The following is a 17798-nucleotide window of genomic DNA, read 5'->3' as shown; positions in this document are numbered from 1 at the left end:
CTTGGCTCCACGATGTGAGCTCGCTCGTAGCTCAGGAAAACAAAGTGTGTCCATCTGGGAGGTGAATAAGGAGCAGCTGTGGCCAAACAGCATTTCTCTCTTTACGTGGTGTGAGGCCATGATTTCAACGCATGATGCATTTGTTTCCAAAACCTGCATTTGCACACACTAGTTTTCTTGTGGGTGATTTAAGATCACCCATAATCTCATGATAGTTACGGTTCCAGATAAAGCAAATAGGTGTGAGAGCCTTCTTGAGTTTGTATGACTCGATTTGAATAAAGTTTTTCCTATACACATCTCTCCAGATAATATTCCAGAAGGGAACAAAACTGAGATATTTGGAACATTTTTTGCTGAGCTATTTGAGAGAACAAAGCCAGCCTGTGTACTTACAGGAAAAGCATTTCTTGAAGTTGTTTTTAATCCAACATTTAAAATGCCAACAGGAACAGACAGAAAGAAGGTTAGGAAACATGAGAGGACCCTGGGGTCTAGTGTTTCAATCTGTTGAAATCTCTACTTTTTCCTTATCGGCAAAATGAGGATAATTTGCCTCCCACAGAAGGGTTAATGTAGTTATTATAACCATGTCAGTTAATCAACGTATTTGATAAAACTATCTCCTGTTATTGGACGTATTTCTTAAGATTTGACTTCTAGATAATCTCCTTAGACCTAGGAATAATTTTTTGCATACACTTACCTGGTATGTCACCAATGCCAAGTTCGTGGTAAGTTAGTGAAGGGTTAATACATGAAGTAAATGTTCAGTGATTTCACTTGCGCCCTTCGTGCATTGAGGTCAGTGCCCTTTGTGATAAGGACACGTCTAATGGCTATACTTTGCTCAGGATATTTTCCCGATAAGGATTGTGAGTATGCTAGGAAGATTGTTACAAGATAAATCTTATTCCCAACTATTTCTGAACGTTCTCTAATAGTTTAATGGAAGTTTTACATTCAAAGACTAAGTTGGCAGATAAAGAATGGCACTATTCATTCATCATATTTGTTCTTTGAAAGAAAGGAAATACAGAATCCTAAAATATTTACCTACAGATGCTTGAAAGGAACACAGTACAGAAGAAAGAAGCTTTAAATGTTTGAATAAGGTTGAAAGCCCACAGAAGAATGGTTTGTTAATACATTATGATTGCTATGGGTTACAGTATCGTCTTTTAAGTACTCTGCAGTTATTGGGTGACTATGAATTGTTATGAAAACCTTTATTTTATCCTGAGATTACACGGGTAGCTGGATATTTGGATACTATTGAATGAGTTTCTTGTCCATGTGCTATTAAATTCATGGGTACTACTAGTAAAAGTTATGCATAATAATTCTTTACCATTGAAATTTAGCAGATTTAATTTATAAGACATTGTCTCTAAAGCTTCCTTTCTGTTGCTGTTTTAGGAAGCTTAAAGGACCTGCTTCTTTCTGCAGTAGAAGTGTGTGCTGGAACCCAAAGAGTACTCCTTTGTTAGGCTTATGGACTGAGCAGTCTGGACCTTACATGGCTTCTGGGGCAAAAATAAATCTGAACCAAACTGACGGCATTTGAAGCCTTTCAGCCAGTTGCTTCTGAGCCAAACCAGCTGTAAGCTGAAACCTCAATGAATAACAAGAAAAGACTCCAGGCCGACTCATGATACTCTGCATCTTTCCTGCATAAGGAGCTTCTCTGCCACAAAAGTGACTTCAAAGAAGGATGGGTTGAGTTGGCAGCCTATGAGATTGTGGACATATAACAAGAAACAGAAATGCCTTCATGCTTATTTTCATGGTGATTATGGTTTTACAAGACTGAAGACCCAGAGTATACTTTTTCTTTCCAGAAATAATTTCATACCGCCTATGAAATGTCAGATAAATTACCTTAGCTTTTATGTAGAATGGGTTCAAAAGTGAGTGTTTCTATTTGAGAAGGACACTTTTTCATCATCTAAACTGAGTCGCGTAGGTGGTTAGAATGGCCTTCATATAGCCTGCCTAAATCTTGGGTTTATTAGATGAAGTCAACTGAATCAGAGGAATCAGACAGAGGAGGATAGCTCTTTCCGGAATCCACACTTCAGCCTCGGTCTCATACACACCCGCTGGTGCTGATCTCAGGAGCACACCAGGGCCAGGGAATGTGGCTGAGAAAGGGCAGCCCATTGCCCAGAATTAACACATATTGTGGAGACTTGTATGCAAAGGCTGGCATATGTATATGAAAATCAGTTGATATAGAAACATTTGTTGCATCTGTCCCTCTGCCTGAGCTTAGAAGATTATAGAAAAAGGGTATTTATAAACATAAATGACCTTTTACTTGCATTGTATCTTATACTAAAGGCTTTAGAAATTACAGCATAGCAGCTTCCCCTACTACTGCAATAGTCTTCCATGAGAACACACCACACGTTAGGACTAAAAGAAAATGCTCCATTTGTAGGGGTTTAGATGAAGCAGCTGTAACTGCCCTAGTGTAGTTTGACCAGGACATTGTCGTGCTCCTTCTGATCGTGTAAGATTAGTTAGCACATCATCTCCTACTTCAGCCATCCGGTGTTGGATTTAAGAGGATGGAGTTTCTTTCTATTAAGGTGCTCTATCCCCTACCATCTACACACTAGCGTCGTCTCTAGAGCTAAGACAGAAATGAACTCCGTTCAGTCACAAAGCAGCGAATGGTTCATTTGCTCTTACTCTTTATGCCCTGGAGAGGACTTACTTGAACAGGGCATTTTTTTAGACTTTTGAACATCAGTATGTTCAAGTGCGCTACAATATTTTGGTTTGGAATTGCCCTGTCCAAGTCACTGTCTTTTAACATTTAAACTGAATATTAAAATGTGTCTTTCCTAGGACATTTTTATCTTCTCATGTATTACCCACGGTTTTCTCTCTTTGTGAAAGATTAGTAATATTTAATGAGCCCTTTTTCTTGTGGCCTTTTCTCCATAGTTTCAGGTTTTGGTATGTGTTCACTAGCTTGCCTGTGTCTGGTACATCTCGTGACCTCAATTCCCTCACCTGAAATAGGAAATGAGTGTTTCATTGGAGCCCCCAAGCTGTCATGTCAGCCTAGTGCCTAGTCATAATTGATCGATTTTTTTCCTGGATTACTTTTTTTTTTTTAAGTATAAACCAATGATCCTTTGGTAGTATGAACTCTTAGGAAAATTGCCTTTTGGACATGTAAAATATTTAGGATTTGACCACACAACGGCTGTGAAAATGCAAGTAGAGTTTCCTCGCGTGACCTCACTGTAATTCACATACGTGCCACTATTTGCCATCTGGTCCTTTCTGTTATGACAGAGAGATGATGAAAGCGGGCAGGGCTGTGTTCCTTTGTGTAGCCTGTATATATTTCCCACATGTAGAACCCTGATTAACTTCAAGGACAAACACTGGCTGGAGAAAGCCAGACCGATGGGAATGAGATTTTGGCCAAAAATCCCAAAACATCATTTGCAATCAGCAGAGAACTGCTTAGGGTTGAAAATGGATTTCATTTGCTACTGAATTTGATAAATCCTGTGTAACTTGTATCAAGATGAAGACATTTTACCTTACCACTCTAGCAATATGCAACAATGTGACATTTTACACTTTGTCAACATTTGAGAAAAAAAAATCCAATTTACACTTCACTTTGTTGGAATTATCCCATAGCACTCAATAAACTCAGCTGCTAGAGTGCCGATGTCAGGAAGGCTGGTCGGGTAATGCGTGTGGCTGAATGGGCATAACCACTGTGGCTTCTCGGACTGCAGAAGCTCGTTGACAAGAATGAGGAGGATTTCAGGAGCAACCAAGTATGGTCATGCATTTTCTCATTTTGTGTATATGGAATATATTTTTAAATAGAGATTTTTCTACTTTAGGTAAAGTGTTAATGTTGCTATTACCTAGGTTAAGCACTATTGTCTGTGTTGGTAAAAAAAAAAAAAAAAAAAAAAAAAAGGAAAGCCATCCTTGCTTTAAAATAGCTTAAATCAATGTATATTTCATCATTGCTATTTTGCATACTGGAATTTATAAATGTGTAAATTATCATATTCTTAGTTTTGTAATACCTTTTTTATTTGTGAATAAAATTGTCACTGGTATTCTTATGTGTTCAGTGACAGAATGATTGATTTTGTGGATGCGGACGTGTTTTATTCTTTCAAAAGTCTATGTGAGGATTTTGCAGAATTCTGCTGCCTCTGGGCACAGCGGCTCCTGCCTGTGGTCCCAGATACTAGGAGGCTGAGGCAGAAGGATCATGAGCCTAGGAGTTTGAGGGCAGCCCGGACAACATAACGAGGCTCTGTCACTAAAAACTGTGCTCCGGAGAGGGACGGAAGCCCCTCTGACTCCTCAGGCTTTTGGAGGGTGATTTGTAATCCTCACTGGTGACCTGTGAGGGAGAGTCTGGAAACACAGCCAGGCGCATTGGGCTACTTGGAACGTGCTCTGTGGCCCCTGAGAAGCTTTGACATCAAGGTCTTATCGTGATCTCTATTTTTTCCCTTCCTCTTACGGCACAAAGAGGGAAAGAACTAAAGAGAAAGTTTTGTATCCTTCTAGATGGAGCTCAGCCAGGTGTCCTGCAGAGGGGGACTAAAGAGAGGAAGGCGGAGACTTCCACAGAGCAGGAATCCTTCCTTTCTTCCCTCTACTCAGTAAAGCTTTTAAGGCTATTATTCGATTTTGAGAAAGGACTTTAAACTTCCTGGAAAAAAAATACTTTAAAAAATGTTACAGGCCGGGCGCGGTGGCTCAAGCCTGTAATCCCAGCACTTTGGGAGGCCGAGACGGGCGGATCACGAGGTCAGGAGATCGAGACCATCCTGCCTAACACAGTGAAACCCCGTCTCTACTAAAAAAAAAATTTAAAAAACTAGCCGGGCGAGGTGGCGGCGCCTGTAGTCCCAGCTACTCGGGAGGCTGAGGCAGGAGAATGGCGGGAACCCGGGAGGCGGAGCTTGCAGTGAGCCGAGATCCGGCCACTGCACTCCAGCCTGGGCGACAGAGCGAGACTCCGTCTCAAAAAAAAAAAAAAAAAAAGTTACAGTGACATCCTGCTCTCTCAGCAGGTGAGTTTCTGCTGTTGACACTGGATTCTCTGAGGGAAGGACATTGACTTCCCCCCGACACCCCCACTCGCACCCTAGCGCCCCAGAGCACGTGGACTTTCCTGGTGTCCATGGAGACTGGTTTAGCTGATGGGTACCATAAATCCATCAACTCTCTGAGAGAAATAACTCAAAGCTAATGAGATTCTCCCAGGAGGTCTGGACTATTTTATTGTAATAACATGACATATTTTCATTGTTAGCACTATTATTAAAGTTTCTGCAACTGGCTACTTATTCTGAATGTGTCCCATTTTAAACTAAGAAGGTATTGTCTGATTTTTTAAAAAATTTATTTTTTGAGACAGTCTTGCTCTGTCACCCAAGCTGCAGTGCACCTCCCAGGTTCACGCAATTCTCCTGCCTCAGCTTCCTGCATAGCTGGCGTTACAGGTGCATGCCACCACACTGGTTAATTTTTGTGTTTTTGTTTTTTTTTTAAATAAATGGGGTTTCACCATGTTGGTCAGGCTAGTCTCGAACTCCTGACCTCAAATGATCCTCCCACTTCAGCTTGCTGGAATCCCAAATTGCTGGAATTACAGGCTTGAGCCACTGCACCTGGCCTAGTCTCATTTTTTAAAAACGAATTTGGCACCAACTAAGGTCTGTAAATAGAGCTTATCATTCAGTCTTGAAAGTGAACAGTGGTCTGAGAGGTTTCAGAATCATCTATAATATCGAACAAGTTTCAGTAAGTCCTGGTATGTGATTATAGGGACATCATTATGCTGAGTCAAGGCAGCAGTTCACACTAGCCTTGGTTATGTCACACTTCAGCCAACGGAGGGTTGAAAGGTTTCTACTCCAGAGAGACAGCTGACCAAGGTTAAGTCATCTCATGAATGGCCAGTGGCGTCTGAATTAGTGTGATCCATGACTGCTTGAAATTCACCTCTCCAGAAGACTTGAATTCTTGAGTTACCAGCAACACCACTGTCTCTAGAACCATGGGTGGTCTTCTGAAAGAGGTTTCATTTTTTGTTCTATAAAGACAGAGGATTCTTTTCTCCATAATTTCTAATGGCATTAGCTGTTCCTACTTCAGACTGATAGCTGTGTTCTGGTAGTTTTGTTTGGGGTGGAATTTAACTAGCAAAACTATGTAGAGGGATTTTCCTTACCTGGGTTGATTATTTACAGTAAATACAAGATCTGCAGACCATTCTGCCAGCAATCTTTTAATCGCAGGTTAGGGAGGCGGACTGTGCCACCGCAAGGCATGCCATCCCTCCACAGATCAGAGATGAATCATTCCCCTTGAACTTTTGTTTTGTTTTGTTTTTTGAGACGGAGTCTCACTCTTTTGCCCAGGCTGGAGTGCAGTGGCGCGATCTCTGCTCAATCAAGCTCCGCCTCCCGGGTTCCCGCCATTCTCCTGCCTCAGCCTCCCGAGTAGCTGGGACTACAGGCGCCGCCACCACGCCCGGCTAATTTTTTGTATTTTTAATAGAGACGGGGTTTCACTGTGTTAGCCAGGATGGTCTCGATCTCCTGACCTTGTGATCCACCCACCTTGGCCTCCCAAAGTGCTGGGATTACAGGCATGAGCCACTGCGCCCAACTGTTTCCCTTGAAGTTCTAAATGCAAGTCCAAGTCCTCTCAGAAGACTCACTCTAGTAGGCGTTTCCTGTGGCAGTCCTTAATTTATGCACTCCACATACATTTATATAGCATAGAGCATGTGCTTGGTTCTAACTGCAGTGCCAGGGCCAGAGAAGATATGAAGAAATACAAGGAAACCAAGGCTTTTAAGTGTTTATAAAGTAGACCTGAGCCAGGGTGGTGGCTCACGCCTGTAATCCCAGCACTTTGCAAGGCTGATGCAAGAGGATTACTTGAGGCCAAGAGTTTGAGACCAGTCTGGACAACAATCTGAGACTCCATCTCTACAAAAAAAGAAAAAAAATTACCCAGTGTGGTGGTGCATGCCTATAGTCCTAGCTACTCAGGAGGACCAAGCAGGAGGATCCTTGAGCCCAGGAGTTTGAGGCTGCAGTGAGCTGTGTTACAGCCATTGTACTCCCGCCTGGGCAGCAGAGCAAGAACCTGTCCCTAATGAAATAGCTCTTAATTGTAAAAACACAAGTGCAAATCCTTCTGGGGACAGTGAGGAGGGGGCACAGAAGCTGGGAGGGAAAGTCCTCTGCACTGGGCCATGAAGACTCATGTGGCATTCACCAGGTAAGTGGAGGGATGGAAAATGCTAGAACCGCAGGTGGAAAAGCTCAGCCTGTGCTGGGAGTGGGAGAAGTGCAGGGAGGCTGGAGCACAAGGACACGGGTGAGGTGGCTCAGGGCAGAGTTCTAGCCCAACAGGTATCCAGTGGGTCCTGCCCTGGGGCTGGAGCTTCCCCACGGGGGACTGACTGACCTCTGTGAAGGGATGACAGACATAAAAACCAAAATAGTCTTCCAGAAGCTTCAGAGTTCCAGAGGGAGGTGAGTGGGCCTCTATTCAGCAGCAGCAAATCCCCAGTCACTGGGAGGGACCAGCCCCCTGCCAGGAGTGAAGGTGGACAGCCTCTCTCCTGTTTGGAAATACTGAGCCTAAGCTCGTTCTGCAATATCTGGGTCATGTTGGTCCGGTTCTGATTTCCAGCAGGGCAGTGCCGAGCCTCAGGTGCAAGTTTAGGACTCAGCAGAACCATCTGCTGACATCAAACCAACCCTGCACTGGAGTCCTGAGAAGACAAGGCTGAAAAGGCTAGCACACTGCACTAGAGCGGCCATGGCCTCCCTGTGCCTGTGGATTGCATCAAGCACCTTCGTGGCCTTTTTATCCTGGGCCTGGGACGCACTCACATTGTCCTGCCCAGCCTGGAGCTCCAGGCAACCCTACCACCAGATCTGGGCCATTCTTCAGGGCGATGGGTGTTGGCACATCTGTTTCTAAATCTTAGCTTTGTGCATCTGTTTCTAAATCTTAGCCAGTCGCCTTCACCTGAAAGCTACCTCGAGCCTGATCGTGTCTGTCTGCACCCTACCCTTGTCGTGGAGACGCTGTTGCTTTCGTTCCCTGCCATCACACGGCTGAGCAGCCTCCCCACGGGAAACCCATGGGGCCAGAAGGCTGGCACCCGGCTTGGGAAGGACAGCAAAGCCTGTGCAGCCTGCCTGTGGCCGTTTCTGCATCATCGCCTTCTGCAGCTCAGGAGGGGCTACCCTTGCCCTTCTGTCTCCCAGACGACTCCATCTGCTCCCCAGCATCCTGGCATTATTGAAGTCACAGAAAGCTTCTGGCTGCATCTGAGAGCTGTTTGGATATTTTAACCACACACAAATGCACTGAGAGGCAACTAGGTTAATAAATGGGCCAACCAATTCAATGCCATCCCTATCAAGCTACCAATGAGTTTCTTCACAGAATTGGAAAAAACTGCTTTAAAGTTCATATGGAACCAAAAAAGAGCCCACATTGCCAAGACAATCCTAAGTCAAAAGAACAAAGCTGGAGGCATCACGCTACCTGACTTCAAACTATACTACAAGGCTACAGTAACCAAAACAGCATGGTACTGGTACCAAAACAGAGATATAGACCATTGGAACAGAACAGAGTCCTCAGAAATAATACCACACATCTACAGCCATCTGATCTTTGACAAACCTGAGAGAAACAAGAAAAGCAGAAAGGATTCCCTATTTAATAAATGGTGCTGGGAAAATTGGCTAGCCATAAGTAGAAAGCTGAAACTGGATCCTTTCCTTACTCCTTATACGAAAATTAATTCAAGATGGATTAGAGACTTAAATGTTAGACCTAATACCATAAAAACCCTAGAAGAAAACCTAGGTAGTACCATTCAGGACATAGGCATGGGCAAAGACTTCATGTCTAAAACACCAAAAGTAACGGCAGCAAAAGCCAAAATTGACAAATGGGATCTAATTAAACTAAAGAGCTTCTGCACAGCAAAAGAAACTACCATCAGAGTGAACAGGCAACCTACAGAATGGGAGAAAATTTTTGCAATCTACCCATCTGACAAAGGGCTAATATCCAGAACCTACAAAGAACTCAAACAAATTTACAAGAAAAAAACAAACAACCCCATCAAAAAGTGGGCAAAGGATATGAACAGACATTTCTCAAAAGAAGACATTCATACAGCCAACAGACACATGAAAAAATGCTCATCATCACTGGCCATCAGAGAAATGCAAATCAAAACCACAATGAGATACCATCTCACACCAGTTAGAATGGCAATCATTAAAAAGTCAGGAAACAACAGGTGCTGGAGAGGATGTGGAGAAATAGGAACACTTTTACACTGTTGGTGGGATTGTAAACTAGTTCAACCATTATGGAAAACAGTATGGTGATTCCTCAAGGATCTAGAACTAGATGTACCATATGACCCAGCCATCCCATTACTGGGTATATACCCAAAGGATTATAAATCATGCTGCTATAAAGACACATGCACACATATGTTTATTGCGGCACTCTTCACGATAGCAAAGACTTGGAATCAACCCAAATGTCCATCAGTGACAGACTGGATTAAGAAAATGTGGCACATATACACCATGGAATACTATGCAGCCATAAAAAAGGATGAGTTTGCGTCCTTTGTAGGGACATAGATGCAGCTGGAAACCATCATTCTTAGCAAACTATCACAAGAACAGAAAACCAAACACCGCATCTTCTCACTCATAGGTGGGAACTGAACAGTGAGATCACTTGGACTCGGGAAGGGGAACATCACACACCGGGGCCTATCATGGGGAGGGGGGAGGGGGAGGGATTGCATTGGGAGTTATACCTGATGTAAATGACGAGTTGATGGGTGCTGACGAGTTGATGGGTGCAGCACACCAACATGGCACAAGTATACATATGTAACAAACCTGCACGTCATGCACATGTACCCTAGAACTTAAAGTATAATAATAATAATAAATTAATTAAAAAAATAAAAAATAAAAAAAAGTGTCTCCCAAAAAAAAAAAAAAAAAAAGAAAAAGAAAAAATAAATAAATAAATGGGCCAACCAGAGGCAAAATCCAAGCATAAAGTTGAGGGAGAAGCCACCCAGAAAATGTAAGAATCCCCAGATCCGATGATCAGATGTGAGAGAATGCACCCCTGGTGGTCTCCAAAGGCCTAGAACTAAAAGGCAACAGCTCCCTCATGACTGTTGTGTTGGGTGAAAGAGAAGCAGAATCCCAGGACCCAAACTCACTATGCCGAAGGGAAAGTTAAGCTTGGGAACTGAGTCACTGACAATGTTTTCCCAAACAGCTGTAATTTCACAACCTGGCTTCACAGCCTCATTCCCTCTGCTCCCTCTTTTCACAAGCTTGCTTTATCTTCCGTAGAATGCAGATTTGCTGAGCTGGAGGTAATGCACAGTTGCCATTCTCCTCTATGCCATCTTTTCACATGTGAAATGTAGATTTACTGAAGCTAGACAGAGCTGCACAGGTGTAAGCATTGGCCTCACTGCCTCCACTCTTCCCTTTTCTCCCTCCTGCTTGCTCTTTCCCCTTTAAATACTGAAGTTCACAAAGGCCCCTCTAGGAAAAGCAGAGGTCACAGATGCCCCTGTTGTCAGAGATGTGTGCACCAGAGCAATTCCATCTTAAACAGGAGCTGGGTAAACTGAGGCTGAGACCTATTGGGCTGCATTCCCAGACAGTTAAGCCATTCTAAGTCACAGGATGAGATAGGAGGTCAGCACACGATACATAGGTCATAAAGACCTTGCTGATAAAATGGGTCGCTGTAAAGAAGTTGGCCAAAACCCACCAAAACCAAGATGGTGACGAGAGTGACCTCTGGTCGTCCTCACTGCTGCACTCCTATTAGTGCCATAACAGTTTACAAATACCACGGCAAGATCAGGAAGTTACCCTATAGGGTCTAAAAGGGGAGGACATGAATAGTCCACCCCTTGTTTAGCATATCATTAAGACATAACCATGAAAATAGGCAACCAGCAGCCCTCAGGGTCTATGGAGTAGCCATTCTTTTATTCCTTTATTTTCCTAATACACTTGCGTCCACTTTATTCTACAGACTTACCCTGAATTATTTCTTGCTCAAGATCCAAGAGCCCTCTCTGGGTCTGGATTGGGACCCCTTTCCTTGTAACATCTTTCTGGCGACCACAGAAGCAACTATAGTATGGAACCCCCGACCCCAACAGCTAACTCTGGGTAAGTGGTGGGGTCCGATAACACCTTTCTGATGAATCACGTAAGGGACGATACTGAGGAAACCCCCCTTTCCAAAGAAAATAGACTGCAGAACTGATTAGTCGACTTCGGGTAAGCGGTAGGATACTTGGGAAAAGAATGGAATTGGGTTAGAGGCCCAACCTAGGGGAGTTAGAGTCTCTAGGACAGACTGGGTTAGAGGCCTCTCTTAATAAAAGGAAAGGATGCTTGACCGACCTTGGATTAGAGGACCAACTTAGGAGGGTTAGAGGCCCCTCTCCGTAAAATCCCTCTCAGTAAAATCCCTGTTGGCTAAGAATGGGTTTGGCACTATGGGATGTTAACCTCTATTCTCTTTGGATTAATCACCTTTCACTCTTTGCTGATGGTTATGGGTGACAGGGTTAGGCATATACAGGATCATGGAACATGGGGAGCTTTTTCCTCTCCAAAAAGGGGAAACTGGAGAGCTGATGGAACTCCTGGAAAATATCTCTTTGCTATTGATAAGAGACCACTTGAACTTTTCAGGGCTGCTGCATGGGTGGGCCTTTCTCTGGCCTCCCTGAGTGCCTCACCTTCCCCACCCTGCCACAAGCAATGCTTTTCTCCCTTGCTTTTTGTCTCTCTCTCTGTGCCAACTAGTTGGATGAATGGTAAAAATCATCGTTTATCTCCCATAAAGTTTTGATTAATGAGAAAAAGATTTTGTGAGGCTAGTCGTAAGCTGTAGCGAAACTGATGTGGTTCGTAGGTCTTTCTGTATTGTTCTGTCCTGGAGAGGTGCACCTTAGGATAGAACATAGGCTTAGGACACCTGTAAACCTGCTTTTCAAGATAGCCCAGGAAACTGGTCAGTCATGTCCTTCGGAGCTTGACCTTGTAACCATATGAACGTGCTTTCTCTTTTCCCAATGGCAGCCCAAGTTCAGAGTTCAATTCCTGGCTTAAGGAATAAGTCCTTTATCTTCTATGTATTTATATATGTTGTATGTGTGATGTTTAAATCTCAAAGAGCTTTGATTAATTTGTTTAGTAACAAGAGCTTCAACAGAATATTTTGTGAGAAAAGTAAAAAGTGTAATGCCTTTTATTTAGTTCATGTGACTTAAGTAATCTTTGGGAAATAAAGAGAGTTTTAAAGATAATTGGTAAAATAAAAATATCTTCAATAATGTAAACATTTGGTGTAAATTATGCAGGTCAGATATTAAGTTTACTAAATGCTTTAAGGTCATAAACTGCTTCTTTGGCTTTTGAAAATTGTTCAGTTTACCTGCTTTGGAGCATTATATTCCAGATAAGGCCTGGGGACATGTGGTGTTAGGCAGGCCCCCCAGCTATGCTGGAAAGAGTCAATCCTTATCTGCACTTCTGCCTGGTGTGTCCTGGGCTAGGCTCCACGCCTAGTACTTCATTAGCTTACCAAAGTTTTCATCAAAAGAAAAAGTTGCTAAGAGTTAACAGTGTGGCATGTATTTGAAACTACTGAAAAAAACAGTTTTACATGCAGGGTATGTAAGGAAAGTAGAATGTACTTTTAGCAAAAGATTATAAAAGTCATGGGAATGTGGATTTTCTTGCCTATATAAAAGGGCTAAAGAATTGTTTTAAGTTAGGATAAAGCTAAAGGTTTAAGCAAGTTGTGGAAGGTTTGTGAAAAATTAATCTTGTACAAGAAATTCTGTGTGTGAACATATTGGCTAAAATTAAAGGGGTACTATTCAGTTTTTCCCATAAATTAAACATTGGAATAAAAGCACAGCAGGTTTTTCTTAGAGCAAAATCCTGCTTATGAGCTGCTCTTTAACAAAAATTGTAAAGGGTTATGAAAGGTTTATGAGAATCTTACCTTATGGTCAAACAGTAAAACTGGGTAGATATGTCTATAAGGTTTTATTAAGAATGGGATTTGACATCAATAATGCATTAATGCAACAGTGACATTTGGCTTATTTGGTTAAAAAAATCATACAAGCAGCAGTCAAATATAAAATGGTGTTTGGTTTTCTTTGGGCTGCATTTGTATAAATATGTTACTGGTATGTGTCCAAAAATTATGAGAAACTCCTATGATTCTAATATGGCTTACTGTATGTTATTAATAATTACAATTGTTACATAAAATCATTGTATGCCCCAGAGGTAACAAAATTTCTTTGTCAATCATATTTTTAACTGTGGCTGTCCTAAGACATTTTGTCACCCACAAACAAGTGTTGTCTTGTTTTGTTCCTCTTTAGATGGTGGTTTATAATCAAATACAGGGCTTTGACAGGTGTTCTTAAATGCAGGTTTCTGATAACTTCAAAAATTGTGACATTAGAGGAAACAATTTTCAGAACTCTCATGGAGAAGTGGAATGTTCATGAATATCAGAACAGGAGTTAACTGCATAGACTGAACTAACAGAAGCTATTTACAGTTTTTAACAATTGAGTATAGTACACTCCTGTGAACAAATTTAGAGAATATTTGTTTCTCTCTACCTGATTTCTCCAGAATTTGGAAATTATTCGTGAGTATTCTTAATTTATGGCAAATAATTACTTGTGTAAGTGCAATAAGAATCTGTTTTCTTTTGTAACAGGACAATTGGAAAAACTGATTATTTTACCAAGGCTTTGACTGGAATGGCATGCTTTCCTTTAAGGAATCAAACTTGATTTGTAAAGCCAATAAAAGCCCCTTGGGGAAATGCCTTATACCTTGCCTATGCAGTCCCTGTGCAGGGTTTCTGACCTGTGGTAAGTAAAGAATGTCACTTTCTAACAGGTCCAGGAGCCCCAGGTTATCTTGGAACCTCAAGTGGAGAGGAATTTATCCAGCTCATAGGTATTTGAGGGTACAAACTGATGGCAGGGCTCAGCTCTAAAATGTCTTATCTAAAATTCCTTCTATGGAACAGAGTTCCATCAAAGTCAATTTAAAAAGAGTTTCTGTGAAAAATAATTATTCTTGCTGCACTTTATACAAATAGTCATGCCAAGTATAATAAGGCAAATCATTCTTACCATGAATGATTTGGAAACTGGAGAGAGAGATATTATGTTTCAAGAACTATGGAACATCTATTATTAGATTCTAGGCTCATCAATTGTTTTTAAAGTTTGTTTCTGCAATTTAGGCTAACTCTGTTTACTCCTATGAACCAACCAGTGAGCTCTGACTGCTGCTCAGAAGAAACAAGACAGATGGGTAATGTAGAAATCTGGATCAGTATTCTAAATCTGGACATGTATTACAGTTGACTAGCAATCCTGTATCAGCTTGATTCCAGCAGTTATTCAGTTCATGGAAAGCCTTCTTATTTTGTTTACTTGAAATAACTTTACTTATTTTGCTTTATTATTGTGAAACATATTGCTGTGTAGGAATGCAGAATAAGCTTATGAAATGTTGTCTTAAATTGAACACTTGTTAATCTTCCAGATAGAACCTTTTGTCAGAACTCAAGAATGTTGAATGGCACTCGCCATACTGACGCTTTCTGACTGAGCTCTAACCTGAATACAAGAGACTCTAATGGTTGGGCAGGAACAGCATCGCCCCTTTTCAGCCTGAAGAAGTTACAGAAGATGATCTTTATCCCTCCACAACCCTTAGGATTAAAAGTTCTCTTATAAAAGGGTGGGGGGGGGGGCGGGGAGAAATATCACAGGCCTCTGAACCAGAGCAACTCCATTTTTTTTTTTTGAGACGAGTCTTGCTCTGTCGCCCAGGCTGGAGTGCAGTGGCGCAATCTTAACTCACTGCAAGCTCCGCCTCCCAGGTTCACGCCGTTCTCCTGTCTCAGTCTCCCAAGTAGCTGGGACTACAGGTGCCTGCCACTACGCCCAGCTAATTTTTTTTTGTATTTTTATTAGAGACAGGGTTTCACTGTGTTAGCTAGGATGGTCTCGATCTCCTGAAAACGTGATCCACCCGCCTCGACCTCCCAAAGTACTGGGATTATAGGCGTGAACCACCGTGCCCAGCAGCAACTCTTATCTTACATAGGAACTGGGTAAAATGAGGCTGAGACCTACTGGGCTGCATTCCCACATGGTTAAGACATTCTAAGTCACAGGATAAGATAAGAGGTCAGCACAAAACACAGGTCGTAAATACCTTGTTGATAAAACAGTTTGCAGTAAAGAGGTCTGCTAAAACCCACCAAAACCAAGATGGTGACAAGAGTGACCTCTGGTCGTTCTCACTGCTACACGCCTATTAGTGCCATAACAGTTTACAAATGCCATGCCAACATCAGGAAGTTACCTTATCTGGTCTAAAAGAGGGGGACATAAATGATCCACCCCTTGTTTAGCATATCATCAAGAAATAATTTTTTAAAATGGGCAACTAGCAACCTCGGGAAGCTCTGTCAATGGAGTAGCCATTCCTTTATTCCTGTATTTTCCTAATAAACTTGCTTTCACTATACTCTACAGACTCACCCTGAATTCTTTCTTACACAAGATCCAAGAACCCTCTCTCGAGTCTAGATTGGGACCCCTTTCCTGCAACACTGTGAGGTGTGATTTTCCCCCTGGGCACATCCTCACCCTTGGCTAAATAAACCTCAAGACCTTTGAGACACCTGCCTGTTGCTTTTTGGTTCAGTTTGCATCTTTCTGCAAATGAATGTGTTATACTGATGTTACTAAAACTAATCCTGAGATCCTGAGAGAAAAAGTGGGATCCTGGTGTTTCTTCAAGACTCAAGAAGCGTAAGGTTAATTTGGGGGAGGGGATTATAATTAATACTTGTGGAAAGGAAGACTTTTCTTCTTCAGTTATTGCTTTCATTGTTTTCTCCTTTCCTTCACGTCCCTTACCCGTCTCTGAAGGGAATATTTAAACCTCTTTTGTTAAAACAAATAAAAACAATCTCAATACTTCACAGCTAGACTTTGCACACTGGACATTTCTGTCAGAAGTGATGAATATACAATTATGCACTCTGCATAATGATGTTTAGGTCAATGACAGGCTGCGTATACCACAGTGGTCCCATAGCTTATAATGGAGCTGAAAAATTCCTATCACCTACTGATGTCACAGCTGTCACAATGTTGTGGCATAATACATTACTTGTGTATATGTGGTGATACTGGTATAAACAAATCTTCTGTACAGCCAGGCATATGAAAGTATAGCACTCACAATTTGTACAGTACACAATATTTTGATAATGATACACAACTATATACTGGTTTATGTATTTACTATACTATTTATCGTTACTTTAGAGTGTACTCCTTTTACTTATTAAAAAAAAAAGCTGTTAATGCTGGGTTCGGCGGCTCATGCCTGTAATTCCAGCACTTTGGGAGGCCAAGGTGGGCAGAGCACCTGAGATCAGGAGTTTGAGACCAGCCTGGCCAACATGGGGAAACTCCATCTCTACTAAAAATACAAAACTTAGCTGGAAGTGGTGGTGCACGCCTGTAATCCCAGCTACTTGGGAGGCTGAGGCAGGAGAATCACTTGAACCCAGGAGGTGGAGGTTGCAGTGAGCCAAGATCGCACCACTGCACTCTAACCTGGGCGACACAGCGAGATTCTGTCTCAAGAAAAAAAAAAAAAAAAAAGCTGTTAAAATAAATGAAAACAATCTCAACAATCAACAGCTAGACTCTGAATGTGAAACAGCCCCAGGCAGGTCCTTCGGGAAGGATTCCAGGAAAACACGTTATCATAGAGACCGCGGCTGCATGCCTGTTATTTCCTCTGCAGACGTGGGAGGCAGAAGGCAGTGATGTTTATGGTCCTGACCCTGTGTAGGTCTAGGCTAAAGTGTGTGTTTGTGACTTTGTTTTTAATTAAAAAGTTTAAAAGTAAAAAAAAAATGCAAATAATTTTTTTCTATTTTGAAAAAAGCTCATGGAATAAAGAGATAAAGACAATATTTTTGAACGGCTATACGATGTGTTTGTGTTTTAAGCTATATTACAAAAGGGTAAAAAATATTTAAAAGTTTCTGAAGTAAAAACGTTGTAGAAAGCTAAGTTTATTATTGAAGAAAGAAAAATGTATCTCTATAAATGTAGTGTGGTGTCTGTGTACAGTATTTCTAAAGTCTACGGTAGTGGACAGCAATGTCCTAGACCTTCACATTCACTCATCATTCACTCACTGACTCACCCAGAGCAACTTCCAGTTCTGCAAGCTCCACTCATGATAAGTGCCCTGTATAGGTGTGTCGTTTCTTATCTTTTATATCATATTTTTACTGTACCTTTTCTATGTTTGCAGACATTTGGATGTACAAATACCACTGTGTTGCAACTGGCTACAGTATCCAGCACAGTAACGTGCTGGGCACATGTGTAGCTTGGGAGCAACAGGCTACCCCACATTGCCTGGGTGTGCAGCAGGCTGTCCTATGCCGGTTTGTGTAAGTCACTCTATGATGTTTGAAGAATGACGAAGTTGCCTAACGATGCATTTCTCAGAAACGTGTCCCCATCCTGGTGTGATGTGTTCACCTGGGGCTCTGCTGAAATAATGTGTGATATCTGAAAA

At 42.0% G+C, this 17798-nt stretch overlaps 2 protein-coding genes across 5 annotated transcripts in view; one reads left to right on the top strand and one right to left on the bottom strand.

The window, feature by feature from the left end:
• Window positions 1-3965, top strand: part of LOC105490252 (TNF receptor superfamily member 19) — a 104451-nt gene extending 100486 nt beyond the window's left edge. For all 4 annotated transcript variants that reach the window (XM_011755698.3, XM_011755700.3, XM_011755702.3 and 1 more), the window contains one exon: window positions 1420-3965. In XM_011755698.3, the coding sequence (XP_011754000.2) occupies window positions 1420-1428 (9 nt within the window). In that variant the 3' untranslated portion in view covers window positions 1429-3965. The remainder of the gene's footprint in view (window positions 1-1419) is intronic.
• MIPE (mitochondrial intermediate peptidase) overlaps window positions 1-17798 on the bottom strand; it is a 201873-nt gene that overhangs the window by 991 nt on the left and 183084 nt on the right. The window lies entirely within an intron of this gene.

This window comes from Macaca nemestrina, chromosome 16 (genome assembly GCF_043159975.1).
Source record: "Macaca nemestrina isolate mMacNem1 chromosome 16, mMacNem.hap1, whole genome shotgun sequence".
Classification (NCBI taxonomy): domain Eukaryota; kingdom Metazoa; phylum Chordata; class Mammalia; order Primates; family Cercopithecidae; genus Macaca; species Macaca nemestrina.
Note: the sequence above shows the minus strand (reverse complement) of the source record. Positions and strands in the feature narration are given on the sequence as shown.